This window comes from Dendropsophus ebraccatus, chromosome 4, assembly GCF_027789765.1.
Source record: "Dendropsophus ebraccatus isolate aDenEbr1 chromosome 4, aDenEbr1.pat, whole genome shotgun sequence".
NCBI lineage: Eukaryota > Metazoa > Chordata > Amphibia > Anura > Hylidae > Dendropsophus > Dendropsophus ebraccatus.
In genome coordinates, this window is record NC_091457.1 from 134477772 (window position 1) to 134502161 (window position 24390).

General features: G+C 44.9%; 1 protein-coding gene across 3 annotated transcripts in view; it reads left to right on the forward strand.

Annotated features, from left to right (window-relative positions):
* ATG7 (autophagy related 7) overlaps positions 1-24390 on the forward strand; it is a 174341-nt gene that overhangs the window by 33333 nt on the left and 116618 nt on the right. For all 3 annotated transcript variants that reach the window (XM_069968819.1, XM_069968820.1, XM_069968822.1), the window contains 4 exons: positions 4072-4272; positions 5718-5833; positions 6903-6978; positions 9719-9799. In XM_069968819.1, coding sequence (XP_069824920.1) covers positions 4072-4272; positions 5718-5833; positions 6903-6978; positions 9719-9799 — 474 coding nt within the window. The remainder of the gene's footprint in view (positions 1-4071; positions 4273-5717; positions 5834-6902; positions 6979-9718; positions 9800-24390) is intronic.

Sequence of the window (24390 nt, forward strand, 5' to 3'; positions counted from 1 at the left end):
GCGACGTCCTAACGGTATCACTCCATTGGATGAAATCCAATGTTAGAAGGTAGGGGCAATTCACAGAGCTTTTACTATCAAATAAAAGGAATGCTGGGAGGTCCCTCATAGGTCTTTACTAGAGTTGAGCTGACGATGAGCATGGTCGAATTCGTCCAAACCTGAGCGTGTGGCATTTGATTGCCGGTGGCTGCTGAGGTTGGATAAAACCCTAAGGATGCCTGGAAAACATGGATATAGCTTAGGGCTTTATCCAGCTATAGCAGCCACCGTTAATGAAATGCCGAATGCTCAGGTCCGGACAAACTCGAGCATGTTCAAAGTTCGCTCAACTCTAGTCTTCACACGTACTAAGGAGTTTGTGTGTTCCTTGTCTTCACAGATGGAATATTTCTCTCCCCCACAGAGGTGTACTTAAAGCGACTCTGTACCCACAATCATTTTCTCCATGCTGAACATTGCACAGGTCCTTAACGATCCAGCCCATGTGCTGGGCTCTTACAGGTGGGGAATAGGAGGCAATCTGCCTGGAACATTCCTAATGATGAAGAGGGTGGGGAGGAGGGACGGAGGGGTGGTGCAAAGTTAGGGCACAGACACTCCAGTTTGGCACGGGCTTCAAGTTTAAAAGTATTTTTTTAGCACAATAACTGCATCACCTGCCGAACAAACTCCAGGACAGAACTTGGATTAAAAGCAGCTATCCGAAGGTACAAGTGGTTTGGGGGCGCGGGGGGGGGTTCAGATTGTGGGTACAGAGTCGCTTTAAATAAGCGCTATCACGTCAAAAGACATTTGACACAACTCTACGACATGTCCTGCAAATACTCTGCACTGTTCCTGGAAGTGCTGTAATACTTAGAACACCCATAAACGGAACCAATACATACAGTAGTATCGTAAACACAGTAAGTACCAATAAGAGAAAAAGAAATAGAGACATGACCTGTTTTTCTCCTTTCCTCATGCCCAAAATGTAAGATGGGCGCTGTCACTTTAAAAGACATAGAGAAGTCATAGAGACTTATAAAATTGTTAGAATCTTGGTATTCATACCCTAAATGATTGCTAGAACAAGGCAGGAGCTGTTCATGATAAGCATGCTCTCACTGCCACATGACTAAGACGGACTTCCATTGTGAGTCTCTCGGACCGTCTCAGTCATTTGCACAGAGAGCGCGGAGGGAAAATATATTGACTGATTTAAAAATAAATAAATAAGCTTTACCCACCTCCCCGATTCCCTGCCCCTGCTATTAATCTACTTCCTGGGTCCGCTTAGAAGCACAGGATATGCCTGCTTATCCAATCACAAACTGAGATGGGTGACTGCTGTGGCCAGTGATCGGCTGACAGGACCAGGGGGTGGGGATTAGCGAGGACCCAGTATGCAATGGAGTAGCAGCATTGAGGTGTTCTTACCAAAGACTAGTTGAGAAAGGACATACGCCGAAACGCGTCCTTTATCTGTCTGTCTGTACTTGCACCTATGTAAATAAATCACCTTGCAGAAGATTGGCGAGTGCCGGGAATTTCTTTTGATGTATTGTGCCTTGGCCCAGGCACCACCACCAGTCGGAGTGCCGACCACTACTTGCTACATGTATATCCAGTAGATCCCCAGTGCTCCTACATACAGGATAGTAGTCTGCCCTGGTAACATGGTACCTTTAACACAAGGTAGTCCGAACATCCTTTCTGTTACTATGTTCTGTTTTCTACAAATGAGATATAACTAATAACATGTTGTCAGGGGATCGTAACTAGTGATGACCAAGACATGAGGCCCAGTGATCCCGGAGTTGTCTCCGTTCACCTCACATTCTCCTTTTCCAAGACTTTATCATCCTACCAAATTTATTTCAGTATCGGCCTTTCCCCTTGACACTGAGCGTATGTCTACGGATAAATGATGTAACAGCCAAGTCACATGTCCCGGGCCTTTACTTTGCATTGAGTCAGATTCCCTGGCTCTCCTACATGACTTCTGTATCGGGGGTTTTTGGAGGAAGTGCTAGTCATACAGGAATGTTCTGGTGTGGACGGAGGATTTGGCCAGGAGCTCTGGTCCTTTGTAATATTATCCACCTTGTACTGTGGTGACTGCGCTCTCGTTTTTTATGGGGAGTGGTGCCAGAAGGTCATGATCTGAGCCCTGGCTTCTGTGACCAGGTGGTGACTCAGCCTCTGCCCTCCGGGGTAATGGCCTTTTGCCCTTTCTATGTGCCAGGTGAGTCTGAAGTGGTTAATACTGACTGTATATAATAACCACTTTAGATCAAATCCATAATTTTTAGTTAATGTTTACATCCTAGTTCAATAAAACATAATATATATTTTTTTTTTTTTACTGATTAGACCCAGATACTGAAACCTGTTATTTTTGTGTCTATTTTTTATTGTAATTTATTTTTTTATTTCATTTTTAGTACAATATTAGGCTATGTTCACACAATGCTCGGCCGCTGTTGCAGTGAAAATTGCATTGATTTCAAGGCACAATAGCGAAAATAATTGACATGTAAATTTTTTTCATGGCGGTAGCAAACGGTGTCTGTTGTTCAATACATTGTGTGAACAACAGCCGCTGTTTGCATTGACATTTTTTATGACAAGAATGGCCGTTGTTTTAATTGCAAACAACAGCCATTCTTGTCATGAAAACATGCGTTGTGTGAACATAGCCTTATGGTGACAGCCATCTTGCTTGAGCTGTTTTTTTTTACAGCATTTATATTCCTTTACTGTAAAGGATGATAGTTTTGAGGTGAGCCTGTTCACTTCTATGGGAGAGTTTTTAGGGAGTGTACAGGGAGGGCAAAGGCTGAGCTCAGAGTTTTACCTATTGTGAATAGTGTTATGCTTTGTTATCTATATACTGTATACTGTGATCAGTGCAGCTGCCACTGTCTCCCTCTCTAACAGCAGCGTCACCCGTCCCGTGTGGCTCCCCAGCCCCCAGCGCTCACGCACACTGTTCCCCCTGGCTGTGCCCTGCCTCCACTCACCCGCGGCCGCCCGCACCTCCCCCCCCCCTGCTCTCACTCATGGCACCAAACAACCCCCAACACACCCCCCCCCCCCCCCCCCCCCCGCTCTCACTCAAGGCATGTCTCACCCGCGGCACTCACGGCACCCCGTCCTCTACACACCACCCCGCTGGGTTCACCTGCGCCGCTCACCTGCGGCACCCCCCAGCCCCTGGGCTCATCTGCTCGCGGCAACCAAGCCCCCAACTCGCCATCTCGGCTTTGCTACACTGTCATCGCCATCTCAGCTCTACTACACCGTCATCATCGCCATCATGATCTCAGCTCTGCTACTTATCAGGCATAAGCAATGCATGATGGGAAATGTAGTTTCCTATCTAGATTATAGACCATCTTTTTAGACAAACTTATGAGGAAAGGTGATTTGAAAAGATGAGCAAATTGACAGTGCAAACAAAGTGAATTACTTTGGTAGCTCGGCAATTGGCTTCTCCCAGTTTCCCAGGAATGGATCCAGCTTTTCCAGGCATCTGATAATCAGACTGCTGAGCTAACGAGGCGCATCGCTTCGTCTGTATTGTCATTTCTCTCATCTCTGATCATTTGCATACTTGTTCCCATAAAGCATTGCACACACCAACTGTATCTCCTCAATGAGAACCATTACCACACAGAGCTGCGTCGGAGGACTGTGAAGCATGAGGAATGGGATATACAGCTGGAGGTTGTACACACAGGGTAAAAACTGCTGTAATTGGAGCATTTATAGATTGCAGATTGAGTGTGAGCAAATAAGATAAAAGGGTAGAATGTCATAACAGGAAGAATGGGCGGCCATTGATCACTGTAATCATTTATTGTTATCTATTCAGTAGTAGAAACTTGTAGAAACTCTCAGTGCCGGTGTGACGGCATACCCAGTCCGTGGAGTCTTACTTCTGTAGGAAGTGTTCAGCGTGAATTGTTACAATTATTTGCCATGTCGTTCTCAGTAATAAGGTGGTCTGTTTTATTATTGATGGGATCCAGCTCATGACTTACTGACATTTCCAGGCTTGTTATTTCTCTCCTGCGTCCACAGTTAGTCATCAACGCTGCTCTGGGGTTTGACACCTTTGTGGTGATGAGACACGGGCTGAAGAAAGGGAAGCAGGAGGAGGCCAATGATTCACACTCCACTATTCCTGGCTCATCTGATCTCCTGGGCTCTTCGCTCTTCTCCAACATCCCCGGATACAAACTTGGCTGCTATTTCTGTAATGATGTGGTGGCGCCAGGAGATGTAAGTGTGAAATCACCGCTATTATTTATCCTTTGTCGGCAGGTAAAAGATTACCCTTATCTCTTCTCACATGTCTTCTTTTTCTCTTTTCGTTTCTTTTTTCTTTTCTTTTTTTTTCAAATTTGTTTTTAAGTGAAAAGGTTTAATAAATTGTTGCAAAGAAAGAAATAATTATTAAAAAAATTCTTTATTTCTTTAAAGGGGAACCAATTAGCCCAAATTGTGCTCCCTGGAGCACTGTATAAAGCTCCTGTGCAGCGTACGGCATGTACCCGCCGCGGATGCAGCAGCAGCTTTATACAGGAGAAAATGAAGTTTAATTCCCCAGTACGCGGCAGGCAGAGGTGCGGCAGCTTGTCATCTGGGCAGCTCCCCGCCCATGTCTAGTCACCACTTTCTGCCTGTCAGCGCACTCAGAGGGAATGATTGACAGGAAGAGGTGCCAGTAACGGGCCTCTCTGCCTGTCACCTGAGCATTTACTTGTTCGCCAGCCAGTTGCTAGGCCTTTTACACTGGCCAATAATAGAGCTGGTGGCCAATAATCACCTTGTGTGAAAGGGCCTTTAGATTCAGCTGAACTTCCATTGGTTAGATACATGATGTTATGTAATATCCGTATAACATTTTGTAGTAACCTTCTAAAAAAAAACAGGGAAATCTGCACAACACATAGGAGTCATAAGTCACAGCATCTGTGAACTTTATGATCTATGAACACATTTTGAGCACTAAATATCTGTACTTTTTGGGTTAATGCTGGTACGTCCAAACAATATTGTGAGGATCCATGAACTGTTTAATGTCCCCTAGTGGCACACATGAGACGGCATGTTGCATTTCAGCATTCATGATCCATTGTTTTGCTGGCACGTCTCCACCACTGTTCCCCTGACATGCATGCCTATACAAGAGTTGTGTTTTCTATGGAGGGCTTGAAGCCTTTTAGAGATGGAAGTGGAAAATTCTATAATAGACAAAGTCTATTACTCATGCCCATATTGAATTCAATTATTTTAGAAGTCTGTGGAAGGGGAAAGGGGACCTATCACTATTAAAACTTTTGACATGTCACACGTTTAGATTGTTAGGGGTCCGGCTACTGAGATCCCCTCCAATTACTAAGTGAGTGGGTTGGAGTGCTTAGCTGAACACTCTGCCTGCTCCTTTCTACTTGGCCGTTTTCTAGAGAGCAGTTCAAGCGATGTTCAGATTTATAGATGAGTTATTGCTTGTCGATGCGAGTTCACCAAAGATATGAGTGGTTTCTTACAAGGTAATCTTTATAGTACAATAAGTTTATGGACAAGATGTTCTATCACAGATACTGTATGTAATTAAGCAGCTGTGTACAACAAACCAAACCCAGCAGATAGTGTTTGTTCTCCATTTGCTATTACTAGTATTTTCATTACGGCACAACCATGATTGTTTCTTGTCTCCATAGTCCACCAGAGACCGTACTCTGGATCAGCAGTGTACTGTCAGCCGGCCAGGTCTGTCCATGATAGCCGGAGCTTTGGCGGTGGAGCTCATGGTGTCCGTCTTACAGCATCCGGAAGGGTAAGTGGAAATGTTTAACCCTTAACATTAATAGGGTATTACCATCCTCCATATACATATACCATAAATACCTAACAAGTTTGGGTCACATTTCTGGGGGCTTCACTTCTCAATAGGATAGGGATCTTGAAACACTTTGATTACTAGTCTCCTCATCACATATGCTTCTATGTCCAAATGCATCCAAAATTAAAGGAGAAATCCCACAAACACTAAAATCTTCAGGCAGGCGAGGGGGGTAAATAATAAACAAGTAAACTCCTTGGGCCTAATAGCGCTGTTCTCGGGTCTGGTTCACAGCAGCCGGAGCCTGTAGCTCTGCCAGCTTCAATGTCACGATCCTGAGTAATTGCCTGCTCAGCCAATCAGTGACAGGGGTGGGACATCGCTCCCCTCATTAACTGCCTTAGCGGGCAATCGCTCAGCCGAGGGGTGATGTTGCTGCTGGAAGAGCCGGGTATGTGACGTCACAGGTGGTGAACAGGACCCAGTAGCAGTGCAAAGGAGGCACGGGGTCGGGTCGCCTGCCTGGCGATTTTCTTGTTCATGGGACTTCCTCTTTAAAGTGATTTTGCAATATTTCTCTGATTATACCATTTTGAGTCTACAAGGTCTATGTAGACCTTTCCCTTCCACAGCCTAATCCTGTTCCCAACTTTCCTCTGTCCCTTACTTCTTACCAACTTACATTGTAGATCCTGCACAATGTAAACAGGGTTTCTCTGTGGTCGGTTTCTGTGAAGACATTTATCTTTACTACTATGAATAATAATCTTAATTTGCGTAGGGTCAGCATATTCCATAGCACGTTACACGTACAGATAAAGTTTAATGAAGGAGGTCGGCTCCATTCACTACTCCAGTGCTGAGCAGTCAGAATTGTATTATATAACTGGCTGAGCAGGAGATTTTTAGCTTTGTTCCTGGAAATCCAAGTTGTGACGGACTTAGATACCGTGACCTATTAATCTGGATTCACTTCACTTGTTATAATATGCGGTAAGGTTAAGTGTTTCTTGTCTTTGTACGACACAAACAATGTTATGGTCATGTCATTTTATCTTCTCAGAGGTTATGCTGTGGCGAGTAGCAGCGATGATCGGATGAATGAGCCTCCAACTTCCTTGGGCCTAGTACCACATCAGGTAAGATATATTTTATTCCAGCAGATGTGGTTGGGAAATCTGCAGTAAGCTAATTCACTGTCCATCTGGATTGCAGCTGCTGGAGGTGCTTGGAGTTATGAAAAAAGCTGAGCAGGATGCAAGATGGCTGCACCCATTATAATGGACTGAAAACATAATAAAAAATAGAAAAATAAGAAAATAGAAACAGGTTAAAAAATAATATGTTCCAGTATCTGTCTTTAATCAGTAAAAACAAATACCAGGCCATACATTGCCTTTAAAGGGAACCAATTATGCCGAATATGCCCCTAATAATAAGGAAATGTGCTGGTACATCACCCAGCACGCTTCCCAAACATGCCCCGTACCCTCTGTGCCCTCCTTGATTACACCGTCATTTTACTTTTCTGAAGTCCTGCACTGTATGGTAATTAGCTCTAAGTAGTCACGGTGGGCTGAACTAGTCACGGTCCTGGGCGTAGCTAGGCAGGGTCCTGGGCGGTTTTAAGTGCTGTAATCAAATTCAAAGACCTGCGCTCCGCTGACATCACCCGGGGCTTGCGTTCCACGTCCCGGGGCCTGTGTTCCACGTTGGCGGTGCTGCGACGTGTTCAGCATGCCGCGCATGCACAGTACGTCAGCATTTTCTCCCGCCATACTGCGCGGCGTGCTGAAGACGTCGCAGCGCAGCCGACGTGGAACGCAGGCCCCTGGACTTTGGCAAAGTAAATTTACGGTGTAATCAAGGAGGGCACAGAGGGTACAGGGGGATGTTTGGGAAGCGTGCTGGTTGATGCTGGGCAGATAGCTACAGTATAGTATAGCTATAGTAATATAGCTACAAAGAGGTGACCTAGGGTCTGCGGATGCAGCGGCCTATACTTCTAATAGGATTAAAGGGGTACTCTGGAGACTCAATACATTGCTGATGCTAACTTAAAGTTTTATTACGTTGTAATATAACGTTATTGTAATAAATGTGTGTGTGTGTGTGTGTGTGTGTGTGTGTATGTATATAGATAGATAGAGTTGCGGCAGTAAGGGACAAGATAGGCCTATCTAAGCCCTGCAGTTCCCATACCCTTTCTCTGATCCAGCAGTGCCGCACAGGTCCCCCACCACTACCACCGCGTACTATATATTCCTATATACAGTACCTGGGATAGGAAGGCTGCTATTTGCTATAGCACTATAGTTGCTTCTTTGGGAAAGTGGTAAATTGGTATGTGAAGTATTATAGGCCGTGCAATGCTCCACACTTGGTTACATAGATGCTACCTCCAATAGATGCTTCCAAAGAGCAAACTCTCTTCCCTGTGTTATAATCCTCCACATGTAGGGAACATTATGCACTTTTCTGGTTTATCTTTTACCTCTATGATTTATCTTGTGACTAAAACTACCCTCCATGTACCTTTATCCTTATTCTTAGTGGAAGACAAAGCAGTACATTACAAGAAACCAAACAAAAAAGTATAAACTCTGTGGAGTTACACTCACGTTGGCGCTGCACTGCAGATAGGTGACTAATATGCGGCTATATAGATCTTGAGGACTCCGTATCCTCAAAGAAAGGATTTTTTAAAACACAAATAGCAATATGATCTAAAGCGCTATAGTACCTGGGGGATGTGTGGTATGAGAATAGTGTGGCAAGACAGACTAGATGCGGATAAATTAGGTGGTTACATAGAAAACAGCTGATAGAGCTAGGTGTATAGATCAGCTGTTGCGCAGCCTACAATAGAGTACTATATGGCTAGTGACTTCAATTTGTAGTTCCTACCTGTTCAATGCCGTAACAATGTATAGTTCCCATGTGTGTACTCTGCAATAATGCCCGAAAAGAAGTCTTGATAGCTTGGAGGAGAATGTAGATGTCCTTTCAATCGGGGTCGGGAGCGAGCCCCGGCCGGTGGCTCTGCTGCTACCTTACACCCGACGTAGTGGAGTAGATCGGGAGGAATCCACAGTTCAGTGACGTCACTTAGGTGGATACGGAGGCCGATGTAAGGAAAAAAACATCTAACGCGTTTCAGCGAGCTTGCGGTCGCCCTCGTCAGACGAGGGCGACCGCAAGCTCGCTGAAACGCGTTAGATGTTTTTTTCCTTACATCGGCCTCCGTATCCACCTAAGTGACGTCACTGAACTGTGGATTCCTCCCGATCTACTCCACTACGTCGGGTGTAAGGTAGCAGCGGAGCCACCGGCCGGGGCTCGCTCCCGACCCCGATTGAAAGGACATCTACATTCTCCTCCAAGCTATCAAGACTTCTTTTCGGGCATTATTGCAGAGTACACACATGGGAACTATACATTGTTACGGCATTGAACAGGTAGGAACTACAAATTGAAGTCACTAGCCATATAGTACTCTATTGTAGGCTGCGCAACAGCTGATCTATACACCTAGCTCTATCAGCTGTTTTCTATGTAACCACCTAATTTATCCGCATCTAGTCTGTCTTGCCACACTATTCTCATACCACACATCCCCCAGGTACTATAGCGCTTTAGATCATATTGCTATTAGTACATTACAAGGCCAAACTTTCAGATAAATAAATGATGACATTCTAATATTCTGCCTTCAGATTTTGCTGTTTGTTATAAAGAGTGCATTCTAAACCTTGAACACAAGGGGGCACTGTGGTTTCATTTAACCTAGACAGTCCACTGCACATGTGTAACAAAAAGGGACAATTATATAATCTGTCACATCTTGAAAATTATGTTTTGATGCAATTTTTTTTTCAGATCCGAGGATTCTTGTCAAGATTTGACAATGTCTTGCCAGTCAGCCTCGCATTTGATAAGTGTACAGCCTGTTCTCCAAAGGTAATGTGCGTCATTTAGAGTTTACTGCTTTATGTCTTCACCATTCTATGGTCAGTCATTGTGAACGAATACCTTTTTAATATGTAGTTATATTGTTAATATCATTCAACTCTCCTCTCCGTGACTTCCTGTTACACTAAAAAAATCCATAATTGTAAAGATTAGAATTCCAACATGTACCATGGCGTAGTCATTGTACTAGTAACATTATTTAGCTAGTTTCCCTAATGTCTACTTTTTTGGGGGGGAGGACTGGAACTCAAAAGTGTAGTAGACAAAATAAAAGAATAATAATAATATTCCTTTATTTACTTGTGCTAACTAGAGATGAGCGAATCACTTCATCTAATCAGGACTTTGCTCATCAAGCCGCCGGCCTTTCAGCGCAGCTCTGTTCATTGCCACTCTACCCCGGGTGCCGGGAAAAGCTGAATCCAATCCTGGGAAACTGGGAGAAGGTTCTCAAGATTGGATCCAGCTCCTTCCGGCATCCTGGGAGGAGACGGATTCCTAATTAACTTGTCAGTATGTTTTTGAAATATCGGAGGAAACTGGATGAATCCCATGCAAGCATGGGGAAAACATACAAACACCATGCAGATATTGTCCTGGGATTTGACTCCAGGACTCCAGTGCTTTAAATAAGTTATCTAGTGTTAGATAAACATGGTCACTTTCTTTCAGAGACAGCACTGCTCTTGCCTCCAGTTTGGGTGCAGGTTTTGGATGCAGGTGCAATTTCCATTTAAAGCAGCACTATCAGCAGGTTCAGGCCAATGCCAGCCGCTCTTTAACTTAGGACACTAGTGCTGATCTTCTTATTTCTGCCCGTTCTGGTAAGGTGCCGCTTTTTGATAATTTCAGTTATGCTAATCCACATGTTGGGAGCATTCCCGTCCGCCCGGAGCACCCGCTTGGTCCGCCTAGTCCGCCCCTCCCACTATGCATAATTATGCATAGTTAGGCTGCTTGTTAGGCTGGGAAGCAGCCCACAACAAGCGGCCTAAGTATGCATATATGAATATGCATAGTGGGAGAGGCGGACTATGCAGACCAAGTGGGTGCGCTGGGCGGTCGGGGAATGCTCCCAATATGTGGATTAGCATAACTGAAATGATCAAAAAATGGCACCTAACCGAAACAGGCAGAAATAAGATCAGCATTGGAGTCCTAAGGTAACGAGCATCTGGCTGATAGTGCCGCTTAAAATGAGTGGAGCTTAACTGCAAACCACACCTGAACTGGAAAGAAGAGTGGTGTAATCTCTGGAAGAAAATGGCCATGTTTTACTAACCCTGTATAAACTTTTTAAGGCACCAGCACTAACTGTTGAGCCATTATAGGGAGTGCAAAGGGGTTTTTCAGGAATAGATTAGAAAAAAAACAAACTACTCTCTTGCAGAAACAGCACCACCCCTGGTATTGAGCTGTAGAATCACACTCAAACTGAGGACAAGATGATACTGTATGTGGATGAAAGCCGCCATGTTTTTCTAAGCCTGGATTACTACTTTTAATGTTAATCTCCGCATTCTAGACTTCTTCTTCCACACCAGTAACACATGGACATAACACTTTCCCACCTACTGATCTTTTGGCTAGACCATTTTGGATTTTAAACATCCTTTGGTTAAGGCTGCGCTGGCATTGCAACCCCGAATAGTCCTGATCACTTTGTATCCTGTTGTGGGGCTATATACCACAAGTATGTTCCATGGAGATTGTCATCAATCAATGCAAAGCCAGAACCTCAGCGCTGTAGGCAACATAACTAACCCTGAGATATTGGGGACAATTTACTAAAACTTTCTAAATCTTAGATGGTGTAAACTTAGACTAGACAGCAGGGGCGTTGCTAGGGTCTTAAAACATCCGGGGCACGGGCCCCCTGAGTTGATTTCTGCAGTGACGTTACACACACGCGATATATATATATATATAAATATATATATATATATATATAATGTGTGTGTGTGTGTATAACTTTCTTTTAAACAGATGATCACATAGGCTAGTATTTGAAATTGTGACTCACAGTTGACGTCTTCTCTGATCAGATTCGCTCACTTTTCTCTTTCTTTTCCATTCGGCCCCAGCCATAACCCTTCTCTCCAGAATCTGCCAGGAAAAACATTTTAGGCTCCTTGCTCCAGCACACACAGAAATTAGGTCTCCTCTGTGCCCGATATGCCCTAGCTGTGCTCACATAATATAAGCCTTCTCTCTACCCCCACATAGTTGTAGCCCCCCCTTCCCTCTGTGTCTGCATAAATTATAGGCCTCAACTGTGCCTCCAAATAGTATAGCCCCCCTGCTCAGCATCCTTCCTTATACAGAATAACCCCCCTGCTGTGCAGCATCCCCATATAGAATACCCCCTGCTGTGCATTATTCCCGTATAGAATACCCCCGCTGTGCACCCAAATATAGTAATAATGCTCCCTGCTGTGCCATCCCACATTGTTAAATGCCTCTACTGTACCTACATATAGTAATGTCCCCTGCTATGATCTCATATAGTAATATTGTCCCCTGCTGTGCTCCCATATAGTAATAATGTCTCCTGCTTTGCCCTCCATATAGTAATAATGCCTCCTGCTGTGCCCCCATATAGTAATAATGTCCCCTGCTGTGCCTCAATATAGTAATAATGTCTCCTGCTGTGCCTCAATATAGTAATAATGCTTTCTGCTGTGCCCCAATCTAGTAGTAATGCCAACTGCTGTGCCCCTCATATAGTAATAATGTCCCCTGCTGTGCCTCCATACAGTAATAGTGTCCATGCTGTGCACCCAAATATAGTAATAATGATCCTGCTGTGTCCCCCATAGTAAAAATGCCCCCACTGCTGTGCCCTCTATATAGTAATATAGCACCTACTGTACCCACCATAGTAATAAAGTTCCCCCTCTGCCTACAATAAACCTGCCCCCTACACACACTATCCCACCTGACCCCCCCCCCCTACACACACACACACACTTCCCCCACACACTACCCCCACCTGACCCCCCTACAGACTACTACCCCCATCAAATCCCCATACACACACTACTACCCCAATCTGACCCCCCATACACACTACTACCCCCATCTGAGCCCCATACACACACACACACACACACACACACACTACTACCCCCATATGAGCCCCCATACACACACTACTACCCCCATCTAACCCCCATCACACACACACACACTACTAACCCCCATCTGAGCCCCCATACACACACACACACACACACAGAGTACTACCTGGTCACCATCCCCACACACTGCCAGACCCCCGCCCCCCCCTGGCGCCAATACTATTCCCCACACACTCCCCCACCTGGAATTACACATACACTACTACCCCCATCTGAGCCCCCATACACACACTACTACCCCCATATGAGCCCCCATACACACACTACTACCCCCATCTAACCCCCATCACACACACACACACTACTAACCCCCATCTGAGCCCCCATACACACACACACACACACACAGAGTACTACCTGGTCACCATCCCCACACACTGCCAGACCCCCGCCCCCCCCCTGGCGCCAATACTATTCCCCACACACTCCCCCACCTGGAATTACACATACACTACTACCCCCATCTGAGCCCCCATACACACACTACTACCCCCATCTAACCCCCCCATACACACACTACTAACCCCCATCTGAGCCCCCCATACACACACACACACACACACTACTACCCCCATCTGAGCCCCCATACATACACTACTACCCCCATCTGAGCCCCCATACATACACTACTACCCCCATCTGAGCCCCCATACACACACTACTACTCCCATCTAACCCCCACATACACACACTACTAACCCCCATCTGAGCCCCCCATACACACACACACACTACTACCCCCATCTGAGCCCCCATACATACACTACTACCCCCATCTGAGCCCCCATACACACACTACTACTCCCATCTAACCCCCACATACACACACTACTACTCCCATCTGAGCCCCCCATACACACACACACACACACACTACTACCCCCATCTGAGCCCCCATACACACACTACTACTCCCATCTAACCCCCACATACACACACTACTAACACCCATCTGAGCCCCATACACACACACACACACACACACACACTACTACCCCCATCTGAGCCCCTCATACACACACACACACACACACACACACTACTACCCCCATCTGAGCCCCCATACATACACTACTACCCCCATCTGAGCCCCCATACATACACTACTACCCCCATCTGACCTCCCCATACACACACTACTACCCCCATCTGAGCCCCATACACACACACACACTACTACCCCCATCTGAGCCCCCATACATACACTACTACCCCCATCTGACCTCCCCATACACACACTACTACCCCCATCTGAGCCCCATACACACACACACTACTACCCCCATCTGAGCCCCCATACATACACTACTACCCCCATCTGACCTCCCCATACACACACTACTACCCCCATCTAACCCCCATACACACACTACTACCCCCATCTAACCCCCCTTACACACACACACACACACACTACTAACCCCCATCTGAGCCCCCATACACACACACACAGAGTACTACCTGGTCACCATCCCCACACACTGCCAGACCCCGCCCCCCCGGGCGCCAATACTATTCCCCACACACTCCCCCACCTGGAATCACACACTACACTGCCAGCCCCAGAACCCCCCCCCCCGGGGTTACAATACTCACCCCGAGCTGCAGCCTGAGGTGGAGGAGCGCGGCGGGGCAGAAGCTTGGCCCCGCTACAGCCGGCTGTGACGTCCCTGGAGCGCAGGCAGGCCAGAGCGTGCAGCGTCCTCCGTCCAATGAAGAGCGGGGTGACGTCACGAGGCATCCGGAAGTGATGCCGGCCGATCCCGCTCCCGCGGCTCGCCAGCGCTGAAGTAACAGCAGCCTGGAGCCTCTGATAGTGATCTATTACAGGCCCCGGCTGCTGTTATTTCAGCGCTGGCGGGATCAAAAAGACTTTCGGGGCTAGGCTGAAATCATTCGGGGCTTGGGCCCCGAATGATTCAGCCTAGCGACGCCACTGCTAGACAGTCTTAGACCTTGCCAGACTTATCACAGGGGCTCAAGTTCTCGCACTGTATAGTCTGTGTTGACACCACTTATTAGTTGGCTTCATTTTTATCAGAGTCTTGCAGCAGACACTCAGCATGCATTATAAGCCTTGCCTCCTTTTTTGAGGCCACACCCCTCTACAGAAGCCACACCCCTTTGTTGTTGTGATGGACAATATACTCAGTATACACACATGCCTGTTTTTGGCACAAAATGTGTCAGAATTCGACACATTTTCAGGGTTACATCTGCTCCTGGTCTTGTGGAGAATCACTTTGAGCTTGACAATGCTGAAAAATTGCAAACTAAAGGGATACTCTGGAGGAAAAAATGCTCTTAAATCAACTGGTGTCAGGAAGTTATACAGATTTGTAAATTACTTCTATTAAAATTTTTAAGTCTTCCAGTACCTATTAGCTGCTGTATGCCCTGCAGGAAGTGGTGTATTCTTTCCAATCTGACACACTGCTCTCTGCTGCCACCTCTGTCCGTAACGGGAACTCTCCAGAGCAGGAGCAAATCCCCACAGAAAACTTCTCCTGAAAGAAAATTAAAAAAAAAAAAAAAAAAAAAACGAAAACCTCTCCTGCTCTGTACAGTTCCGATCACAGACAGAGGTGGCAGCAGTGAGAACTGTGTCAGACTGGAAAGAATACACCACTTCCTGCAGGACATGCAGCAGATAATAAGTACTTGAAAACTTAAATTGTTAGTAGAAGTATTTTTTAAATCGCTTTATCTTTCTGACACCGGAGTTTTCTTTCTTCTCCAGAGTACTCTTTAACTTTTTTGTTTTAGATTGACAACACTATTGACTTGTCAGTTTACCTGAATATTCATAACGGTCTCTGCCGCACCTCCTGGAAATGTATACATAAAATTGTAGATTGTGCATATGCCTACACACTCTGACACTATTTTTACGTTCTACCAGTGTCAGACTGTGTAGGGACCTGTCCCATTGACAAGAAGAATAGTAACACCCAGGATCACATTATCATTCTCATGGGGAACAACAAAGTTGTATTTTGCGGTGATAAACTATTCCGGCTCTGCATTACTGCCAGGATATCATCCATGGACTGGAGGAGATAAGTCTGTAGTATAAGTCTCTATGTAGCCTACACACGGTTCATTCTGCAGCCAGATGTGTCTTTTATCTCCCTCCTCGGCCGTTGCCAAACTCCCCACCGGCTTCTCCGCTGGTTGGAACTATCCGAACATTTGAAGGAAATTGGATTGTGAGTGCAGACAGGGGATTTCTGCAAGAAGTAGGATAAAGGGTTTGATGTTTTCTTCTGAGACCACAGCTTTGTGTTTAATCAATTGGAACAGATTTCTTCTATATTCCTTAAGAAATAGGCAAATGTTCTGCAGCAAGGTAATAAAGATTGTGGAGTATTGCACTGTCATGGTATAGTGTTATCACAGAGGATTACCAGCATTGTTTGTGTGTGTGTGTGTGTGTGTGTGTGTATGTATGTGTATATACATACACATAAAATTCTAACAGAGAACTTGAAAGCTAGAATGAAGGAGATATGGCCCTTTGCATGTATTACCACCCTCCTCCTTCACAGTGAAATGGTGCAGGTCTCAGCACAGTACTGAGGTGGGAGCCAAGCTGTGTAGAGGATGAGTCCGCCAACCCTCTATTCCCCAATCATTTGGTGTGCCCATTAGTATATACTGTTAAAGGGGTACTTCCATCTGGACAAGTCATGCCCTATCCAAGTATCCATGGGATAGGACATGAGATCATGGGATGAGAACTATGAGATCATGAAGGTCCAACCAATGGGACCACCCAAAATATAAATGGCTGGTCACATACGCACACCATCCACTCCTATAATTCTTTACAAAGTTGCCAAAGAAAGTTTAATGTTGCATTCGTCTTTTGGTGGCTCTATGGAGAACAAATGGAATGGCAGCATGTATGCAGCCTGCTGCTCCATTATGCAGAGATTTCAGGGTCCCCATATTCAAGCGGTCGGACTCCCCACAATCTGTTAGTTTTGCCCTATAATGTGGATGGCGCATGGCTTTTTCAGATGGTAATGCCTTTTTTAATATGCTGTCACTTACTATACCTGAAATACACATTTATATTACATATATTACAAAGTTTCTTCGGGTCCTATAACTGGGTTGGTCATCAGCCGTACAGACCAATATTGTCAGCAATCCACGTACTGTATGAATGTGCAGGTGCTTAATTTATCGGCTGACTGCATTGTTTTAAATTGCTGAAAAGTCATGGCTTGTCGGCTGCTCATCTCCCTGTGTAACGATGGAAGCAGAGGGCCACAAGGACAATCCAGCAATCATTCATACGTCCTTCTCTGCAAGCTGGTCAGACCTTGTAATAAACTATAGAATTGACCACCTGTCGGCGGTCATGTACTGTTAGCATTGTCCCGTGTTATAATAATACAGTCACTTGTAATGTTGAATTATGTAGTGTTTATAGAAACTCCAGTATGTATACAGCTGAGACAATGGGATGAGCTCCACTCCTGAGGCCTCTCCATACACTCCTCTACTACTTCCACTGTACATGTACGACATGACATTTATCTGAACCATGTGGTACAGAATGGCTGTGCACATTTCTTTAGGTGCTGTACTATGCTTCCATACTCAGGGTTTGTACAGAGCCAGAATATACTGTAGCTGTATGAGGCCTTACAATGAGTACACATATAGTGGAAACATCTGCTGCAAATCCAGTGCATTGACCACAATAGGGGTATTTCCATCTGACACAGGATAGGGGAAAACCAGCTGATCACTGAGGATCTGACCACTGGAGCCCCCTGTGATCTAAAATACAGGACCCCAATCTACCATTGGATTGGAGCAGTGGACTGTGCATGCATTCTGCTGCTCCATTCATTCTCTATGGATTCACTATACTCTCACATACAACCCACTGCTACATCCTAATGGGGGTCCAACCACTGGATAGCTGATAGCTTTGTCAGGTCTGAATACCCCTAAAATCCGCTTTGCCTGTCAGTTTCCTTGCATACATCCATGATGCTGAAATCACCTGCCTTCCTCACCTGTGCACATTTACCCTTTCTAGGCAATTGCTAAACCCTCCTATTTATGGTGTCTGGAGGAATAAGGGATGTTACAGGATTAGGGAATTACTGGAGTTCACCTTTAAGTGCATGGCATTATGAATTAAGCATTTTGAAAAGACTAAAATGTCAGACAGATGTATCCAGTGTTGTCACTATGACTGGTTTTTAATCTATCGCAAATATCCGATTTCCTTGTTGGTGTTTGCTAAAAAGATTTAGCTCTCCGCTGTCACATTGCTGTTAGAGACGACCTCTTAATCTATCTGTGTTTGTACAGTAGCGAATAGAAATCATGTTTACCGCTGTCCGTCTGCATCTGCCTCCATTAATTGTTGGAACGGATCTGGTAGAATGCGCGCGTTGTGTTCCGCACATACTTTTCTTTACATATTTATGTGTTCTTTGTGAAAGATTGTGACAGCGGCTTTATAATAGCTACTGACTTCTAGGGATTTTCCTAGAACTTAGACATGACCTATAATGGCAGATTGTTCGGCGTCCAGGAGTTTAAAGCGGTGACAGTTTTGTGAAAGATGAAACGTTAGATACACATAGTCCTTTCTTTTCAAAAGAAACCATATCAACATGATAACCATGTGTATGTGTTTACAGCGTTTTGCCCCTTCTGTAGGCCAGTCATTAGTGACCCCAGAGTAATGCGCTAAACCATTAAGCTCCTATTACACAGGGCGATTAGCAGGAGCAAGCGAACGCCGACCCGTCCTCGTTCCCTGCTTGCTGCTGGAGCTTTTACACATGCCGACAGCGAGTGTGTAAGAGCGAGGGGGGGGGGGGGGCTGTTCGGGTGATCGTTAAATCACGCATGCAGGCCATAGAGGATAGCGGTGGTCTGCTGCCGCCACTCCTGTTGCGCGGAGTGAAGGCAGCAGATTGCTCCTGTCCGGATCATTAGTCTTTTAACATGTTGAAAGACATTAAATCGTCATAATCGTAATTAATTAGACATCAACCGGCATCGTGCATGTCGGCTGATCGGTGCCTTTTCTTACACGGATCGATTATTGTCCGTAATGGCCAATAATCAGCCAAATATGGCCAATAAAGGCTTTGTGTATTAGGGCCATTACCCGTACGTGCCAGCTGGGAAAGCTAAGTTAATTGTATATCTTTCTACCCTACAATTGGATCCCAGAGGATCATATAGTTTATAACTTCTTTGTCACCAATCGCTAAATTTCTATTTGAACTATTAGTATGTTTTGAAGTTTGGAAGAAAACCTGAGAATAGTGTTGATCAGATCAGTAACGTTTTCTGAACCCTCAGTATTTGACTACCAGTGGCTGGAGAAGCTGGCTGCCACCTGGTAGCCCTAGGGTAGCATCCAGCTTCTCAAGCCGCTAGGAGTCAAATGCTGAGTGTTTAGGTTCAGAAAACGTTGCTGAACCCAAACAGTTTGCCAAGTCCGCTCAACACTACCAGAGAACTCAGAGAACGTTCAGACTCCATGCAGACTTTGTACTTAGTTGCATATAGTAGGATTTATGCTGCAAGGTGCCAACTACTGAGCCACTATGCTACCTTAGTTTGCCAGCCTGACAGATAGTGGTCCAGCCATACCCAATTAACAGGATTTCTACAGTATGTTTGATCATCAGGTGCCTGGTAACCTGTGTTTGGTTGGGCGGACATAACCTGTAGGGCCGTTAGACCATAGATGTCAAACTTGCAGCTCTCCAGCTGTTGCGAAACTACAATTCTCACACCATTAGGTGTTGAGGCGTGGGGGGAATAGTACCTTTGCAAGCCTTCAATTTGACACCACTAGATTAGATGGATGTAGAGGGCAGTGGGCATCGAGAGCTATTGGGGTGTCGGGGCAGTTGAGTGCTAGTGCTTTTATAGTTTTTACAGCAACCATTGTCTATGAGAAAACTTTTGTACCACCAGAAGACCCCTTTAATATTGTTTGTGCCAAAATAACCCTCATCCCTTATCCAGTGTTCGCACAGAGCATGGAAACTTTAAGTTAACATTTTTTTTCAGTTCACTAGCCCTGGGTGACCTGGAACCAACACGGAACCTGTGTCTGACCACCACACTGTACTTAGTGAAACACCGCAGAAGAGGATGGACCCATCTAGTCCCATAAAAACAAGTCTTTATTGAGCATGTGTAACAAATTATATACAAACATCCCAGAAAGAAGCCTCAATAGACCAACATGTTTGTCCTAGATGCCCTTATAGTCAGGCCACAAAGAGCATTTCTTTATCTAGAGGATCTGGCATGCCCACATATGTGGTGGTCCTGCAGGAAAATTGAACACTTGATTTCACATTCATTCACATATTATCAGAACATTGGTGTACCAACAGAGGGATGTCCTGTCATAAGCTTATAATTTGTCATTTATTTATAACGTTTGACCATTTTGGGCTAAGTAGTCAACTGGGCGGTCCTACTCACTGATTGTCAGCTCTTCATATCCACACTTATACAGAGATACCTGTTAATCGGTGAGTAGGACTGCCCAGTTGACTAGCCCAAAATGGTCAAAAGTTATAAAATAAATGACAATTTAACCCACAAAATACTGAATTGGTATTCTCTATACAATGACATAAAATAGCAAGGTTTGTTGGGCTTGACCATAGGTTGTCTTTGTGTTTGGGGATCTCAATATTTTAAAATATATTTTATGATAAAATATAAAGGGACTATGCTCATCAGAAATCCAGTTTTAGATGTTTTCTTCACAACTTTTTAAATTCATTTTCCTTTGAAATGTGCGAGTAAAGCGGACAATAATGTCTTTTGTTCAGTAGAGATTTGCCGACGAAGTTCTTCGTTTGAGTTAAGCAAAAGCGGAGTTCACAGAGAGGCCTTTGTGTGCAAACAGTTGGGTACATTGTTTATTCAGCATGGGATATCTTGCGCTGTGATGACACAAGCAACGTCTTTGCCATTGTTTCACCAAAGTGTGAATCCAGACTCTCAGAGGATTTACTTTTCATTTGGGTTGAAAGATTTAGTCTTCTTAGATTTATTAGACAGACCGCCTCGCCGCCCAACATTTATTTGGGGCCTTGGTTTTCCTTTGGTGATATGAAAAATACTAAGGAGAGCTACAATCCAACTATAAATTTTCTGGTCCTGACTAGTACACTAGACCAGGCGTGATTTACTTTAACCCCTTAAGGCTGCAACGATTTGGGGGAACATTGACAGAAGACAGTAAACACAGTATGAGCCTACTGCCTAATCTCCGGCCACATGTGGGTGGTCGAAGCTACATACTGTGTGTCTCCAAAAATAAGACAGGGTCTTATTTTATATTTTTCCTCCGGAAAAATAAGATCTAGGGATTACTTTCAGAGAAACACATTATGCCACTACACTGTAGCCCTACTTAATATGGTAGTTAGCCGCCATACTCTCCCATGTCCCACTGTTGTTAAGCTCATATACTGTAAGTTCCCCTGTGGTGAGGCCTATATAACTCCCTCTTTGTAGCTGTTTTTCTATACTATATACATCTCCTCTTTGCAGGCTGATCACCATACTGTATACCCCCCTCCGTAGTTCTTCCCCAATACTATATACGTTCCCCCTCTGCAGGTAGTCCCCATACTTTATACCTCCCTCCCCCTCTGTAGTTGGCCCTCTGACCCTCCATCCTCCCCGTATTCATTGTCCCCATGTCACTTCTTCGAACGGAAAGCCTTGGCATGCTAGAAGCACGCGCTCTCCCATAGACAGGCTATGGGGCACCGATTTACCTCATTTACTCAGTGTGAACATACCCTTATGATAAAAGCAAATATTCAAATTAGCCTTTTGCATCACAGGGGGTGTTCCTCTGCCTGTCAGTGCCTTCCACCCCCCACCTGTTGGCTTGTACGTTTTCTCTTACCTATGTACAGCTTGCCGGTCTTTGCAGTATTTATTAAGAAAAAAGGATTTTTCTTTACTTATTTTTTATACTTTTCTTACATTTTTTCTTAAATGTTTTGCTTTTAGTCAAACCCCGAGACACTCAATGATTGAATTTCTAATACACTGTATATACATCAATTGGTTTTCACTGACAAATGACCTAGTAGGCACGCACGCCTTGCAGATCTCGGGGCCTTTTTAGGCATTCTCCTGCAATGGTGCCCCATCAATATTCTGCTATCCTGTGTAGGTATAGACTGAAATATCTAAGGAGCTAAACAAGTATAGAGTGTGGAGCCCTGGCTGTGTGTTTTGGGTGATTGTCATGCTGGAAGACCCAGCCACAACCTATCTTCATCTTCCCTTCCCTCCATCCTCCCTTCCACACAGTGCAGTCCTCCTGTCCCCTTCACACAAAAACACCCCCAAAGTATGATGGCTTCACAGTTACAACCATGTTTTTGGGCTTGTACTTATCCTCCTCCTTCCTCCAAACTCGGCGAGTGGAGTTCATACCAAAGAATTGAAATTTTACTTTGGTCTCATCTCACTGCAAGACCTTCCCCCGTCCCTATTCTGGATCATTTAGTTGGTCTTTGGTGAACTTCAAACTGCCTTGGACGTGTGCTGGTGTGAGAAAGGGGACCTTGGTGCCCTGCAGGATTTTAATCCATGACGGCTTAGTGTCTTACAAACAGTAATCTTTAAGATTGTGGTCACGGCTTTCTTCAGGTCATTGACTAGGTCCTCTCATTTAGTTCTGGGATGATTTCAGAATCGTCCTAACATCTTGAGGTGAAAACTTCTATGGAGCCCCAGACCAAGGAAGATTTACAGTCACCTTGTGTTTCTACCATTCTCTAATAGTTGCACCAACAGTTGTTGCCTTCTCACCTAGCTGCTTGTGCATTGTCCTCTAGCCCATCCCAGCCTTGTGCAGGTCTACAGTTTTTCCCCCTGGTGTCCTTAGACAGCATTTTGGTCTTGGCCATGATGGAGAGGTTGGAGCGTGATTAATTGAGTGTGTGGACAGGTGTTTCTGCACACGTGCAATTAATGGAAGTAATGAGTGCAGAGTAGCAGGAGCTTCTTAAGGGTACGTTCACACATACCGGATCCGCAGCAGATTTAATCTAAATAGCTGAACATTGCATCAAATCTGCACCATCAAATCTGCGGATCCTGTTCGTGTGAGACTTTGGTTAATATTAAAATAAAGTGATCCACAGTATGCATGTTTTATAATGGTACAGACATGAAAATGACTTTCCTGTATCAGACGCCATATGAAGATGTCCGATCATGTCTAGTTTCTAATATTTGAGCATTGCCTTTAATAGCAGGTGCATATACTTATAGTGAATTAATGGGAAAATAAATGGGTTAAAATAAATCAATTTCTCCCAGTTTGTAATTTCTCCCGACCGCTCAATGGCGTGTAACAGTGCTAATCGCTAATTACAAGGAACAAGGTTTTGTAACATTCAATAAGTAGATGGATCCTGTGGGAGAATTGATCCCCTGAAGGGTTATGTATTCTGCTGCGGTCCGGCTATAATACACGTCTCCACTTCCCGAGATAAGAGATCGCAGGTCAGTCATGGTTACAGCTTCGGACCCAGGCTACTCCCTCGTGTTCCTTTCTGGAAAATCTCAGCAAAATGTCCTGTGCCATTTCATGTGGGTGTCCTGGAATATAATCATCTGGTGCATTCAGCCCGTACTCCACCCTGTCTTCTAAATGCTGGGAGAAGAATAAAGCAGGGGCCCGCTGCTGTGATTCTAACAGACTGCTGAGTCAAGCCAGCTTGTCCCCATGATACATCCTGGAATAGTTTCCTATTATTTTATCTGGGGCTGCTCAGCAAGCCGCCTCCTCTGTTTCCTCTCCACCATTTGCTTATCTCGCTCTGCGCAGGGAGAGTTCATGTTTCATTTGGGGCTCTGCTGGCTTCCACTGGCCAGATGGTTAGAAATGGATCTGATGTAGAAATTCAAGTAGTGTGAATTATAATAATTCCCAATAGTCGCTGTATACTATGCTGTACATACAATATAAAGATTATCTTCCACTGCAGGAAAATCTCATACTCTACCTCCTCTACCTTCACATTTCGTTGTCAAATTAGTTAAAAGGGTTATACAGGATTAGAAAAGAATTGCTGCTTTCTTCCAGAAACAGCGCCACTCTTGTTCTCAGTTTGTGTTGGGTATTCCAGTTCTATTCAAATGTGAATGGAATGAGTTGTAATAATTCACATAAACTGATGCAACACCCATGACATTTACTTTCATTATGGTGGTGTTAAGCAGGTAAAAAGAGGTCGCCTCTAGACTTGGTGGCTACTGGCTGTGGCACCTGACAGTCGCTTTCATTAGCCAGCACAGAACGCCTTCCAACGTGGGTTGGCCATGTTTTATGACGTTTATGCCGTAATTAATATGGATAACAGAGTATACACTCTGAGCTGATGAAGGCCA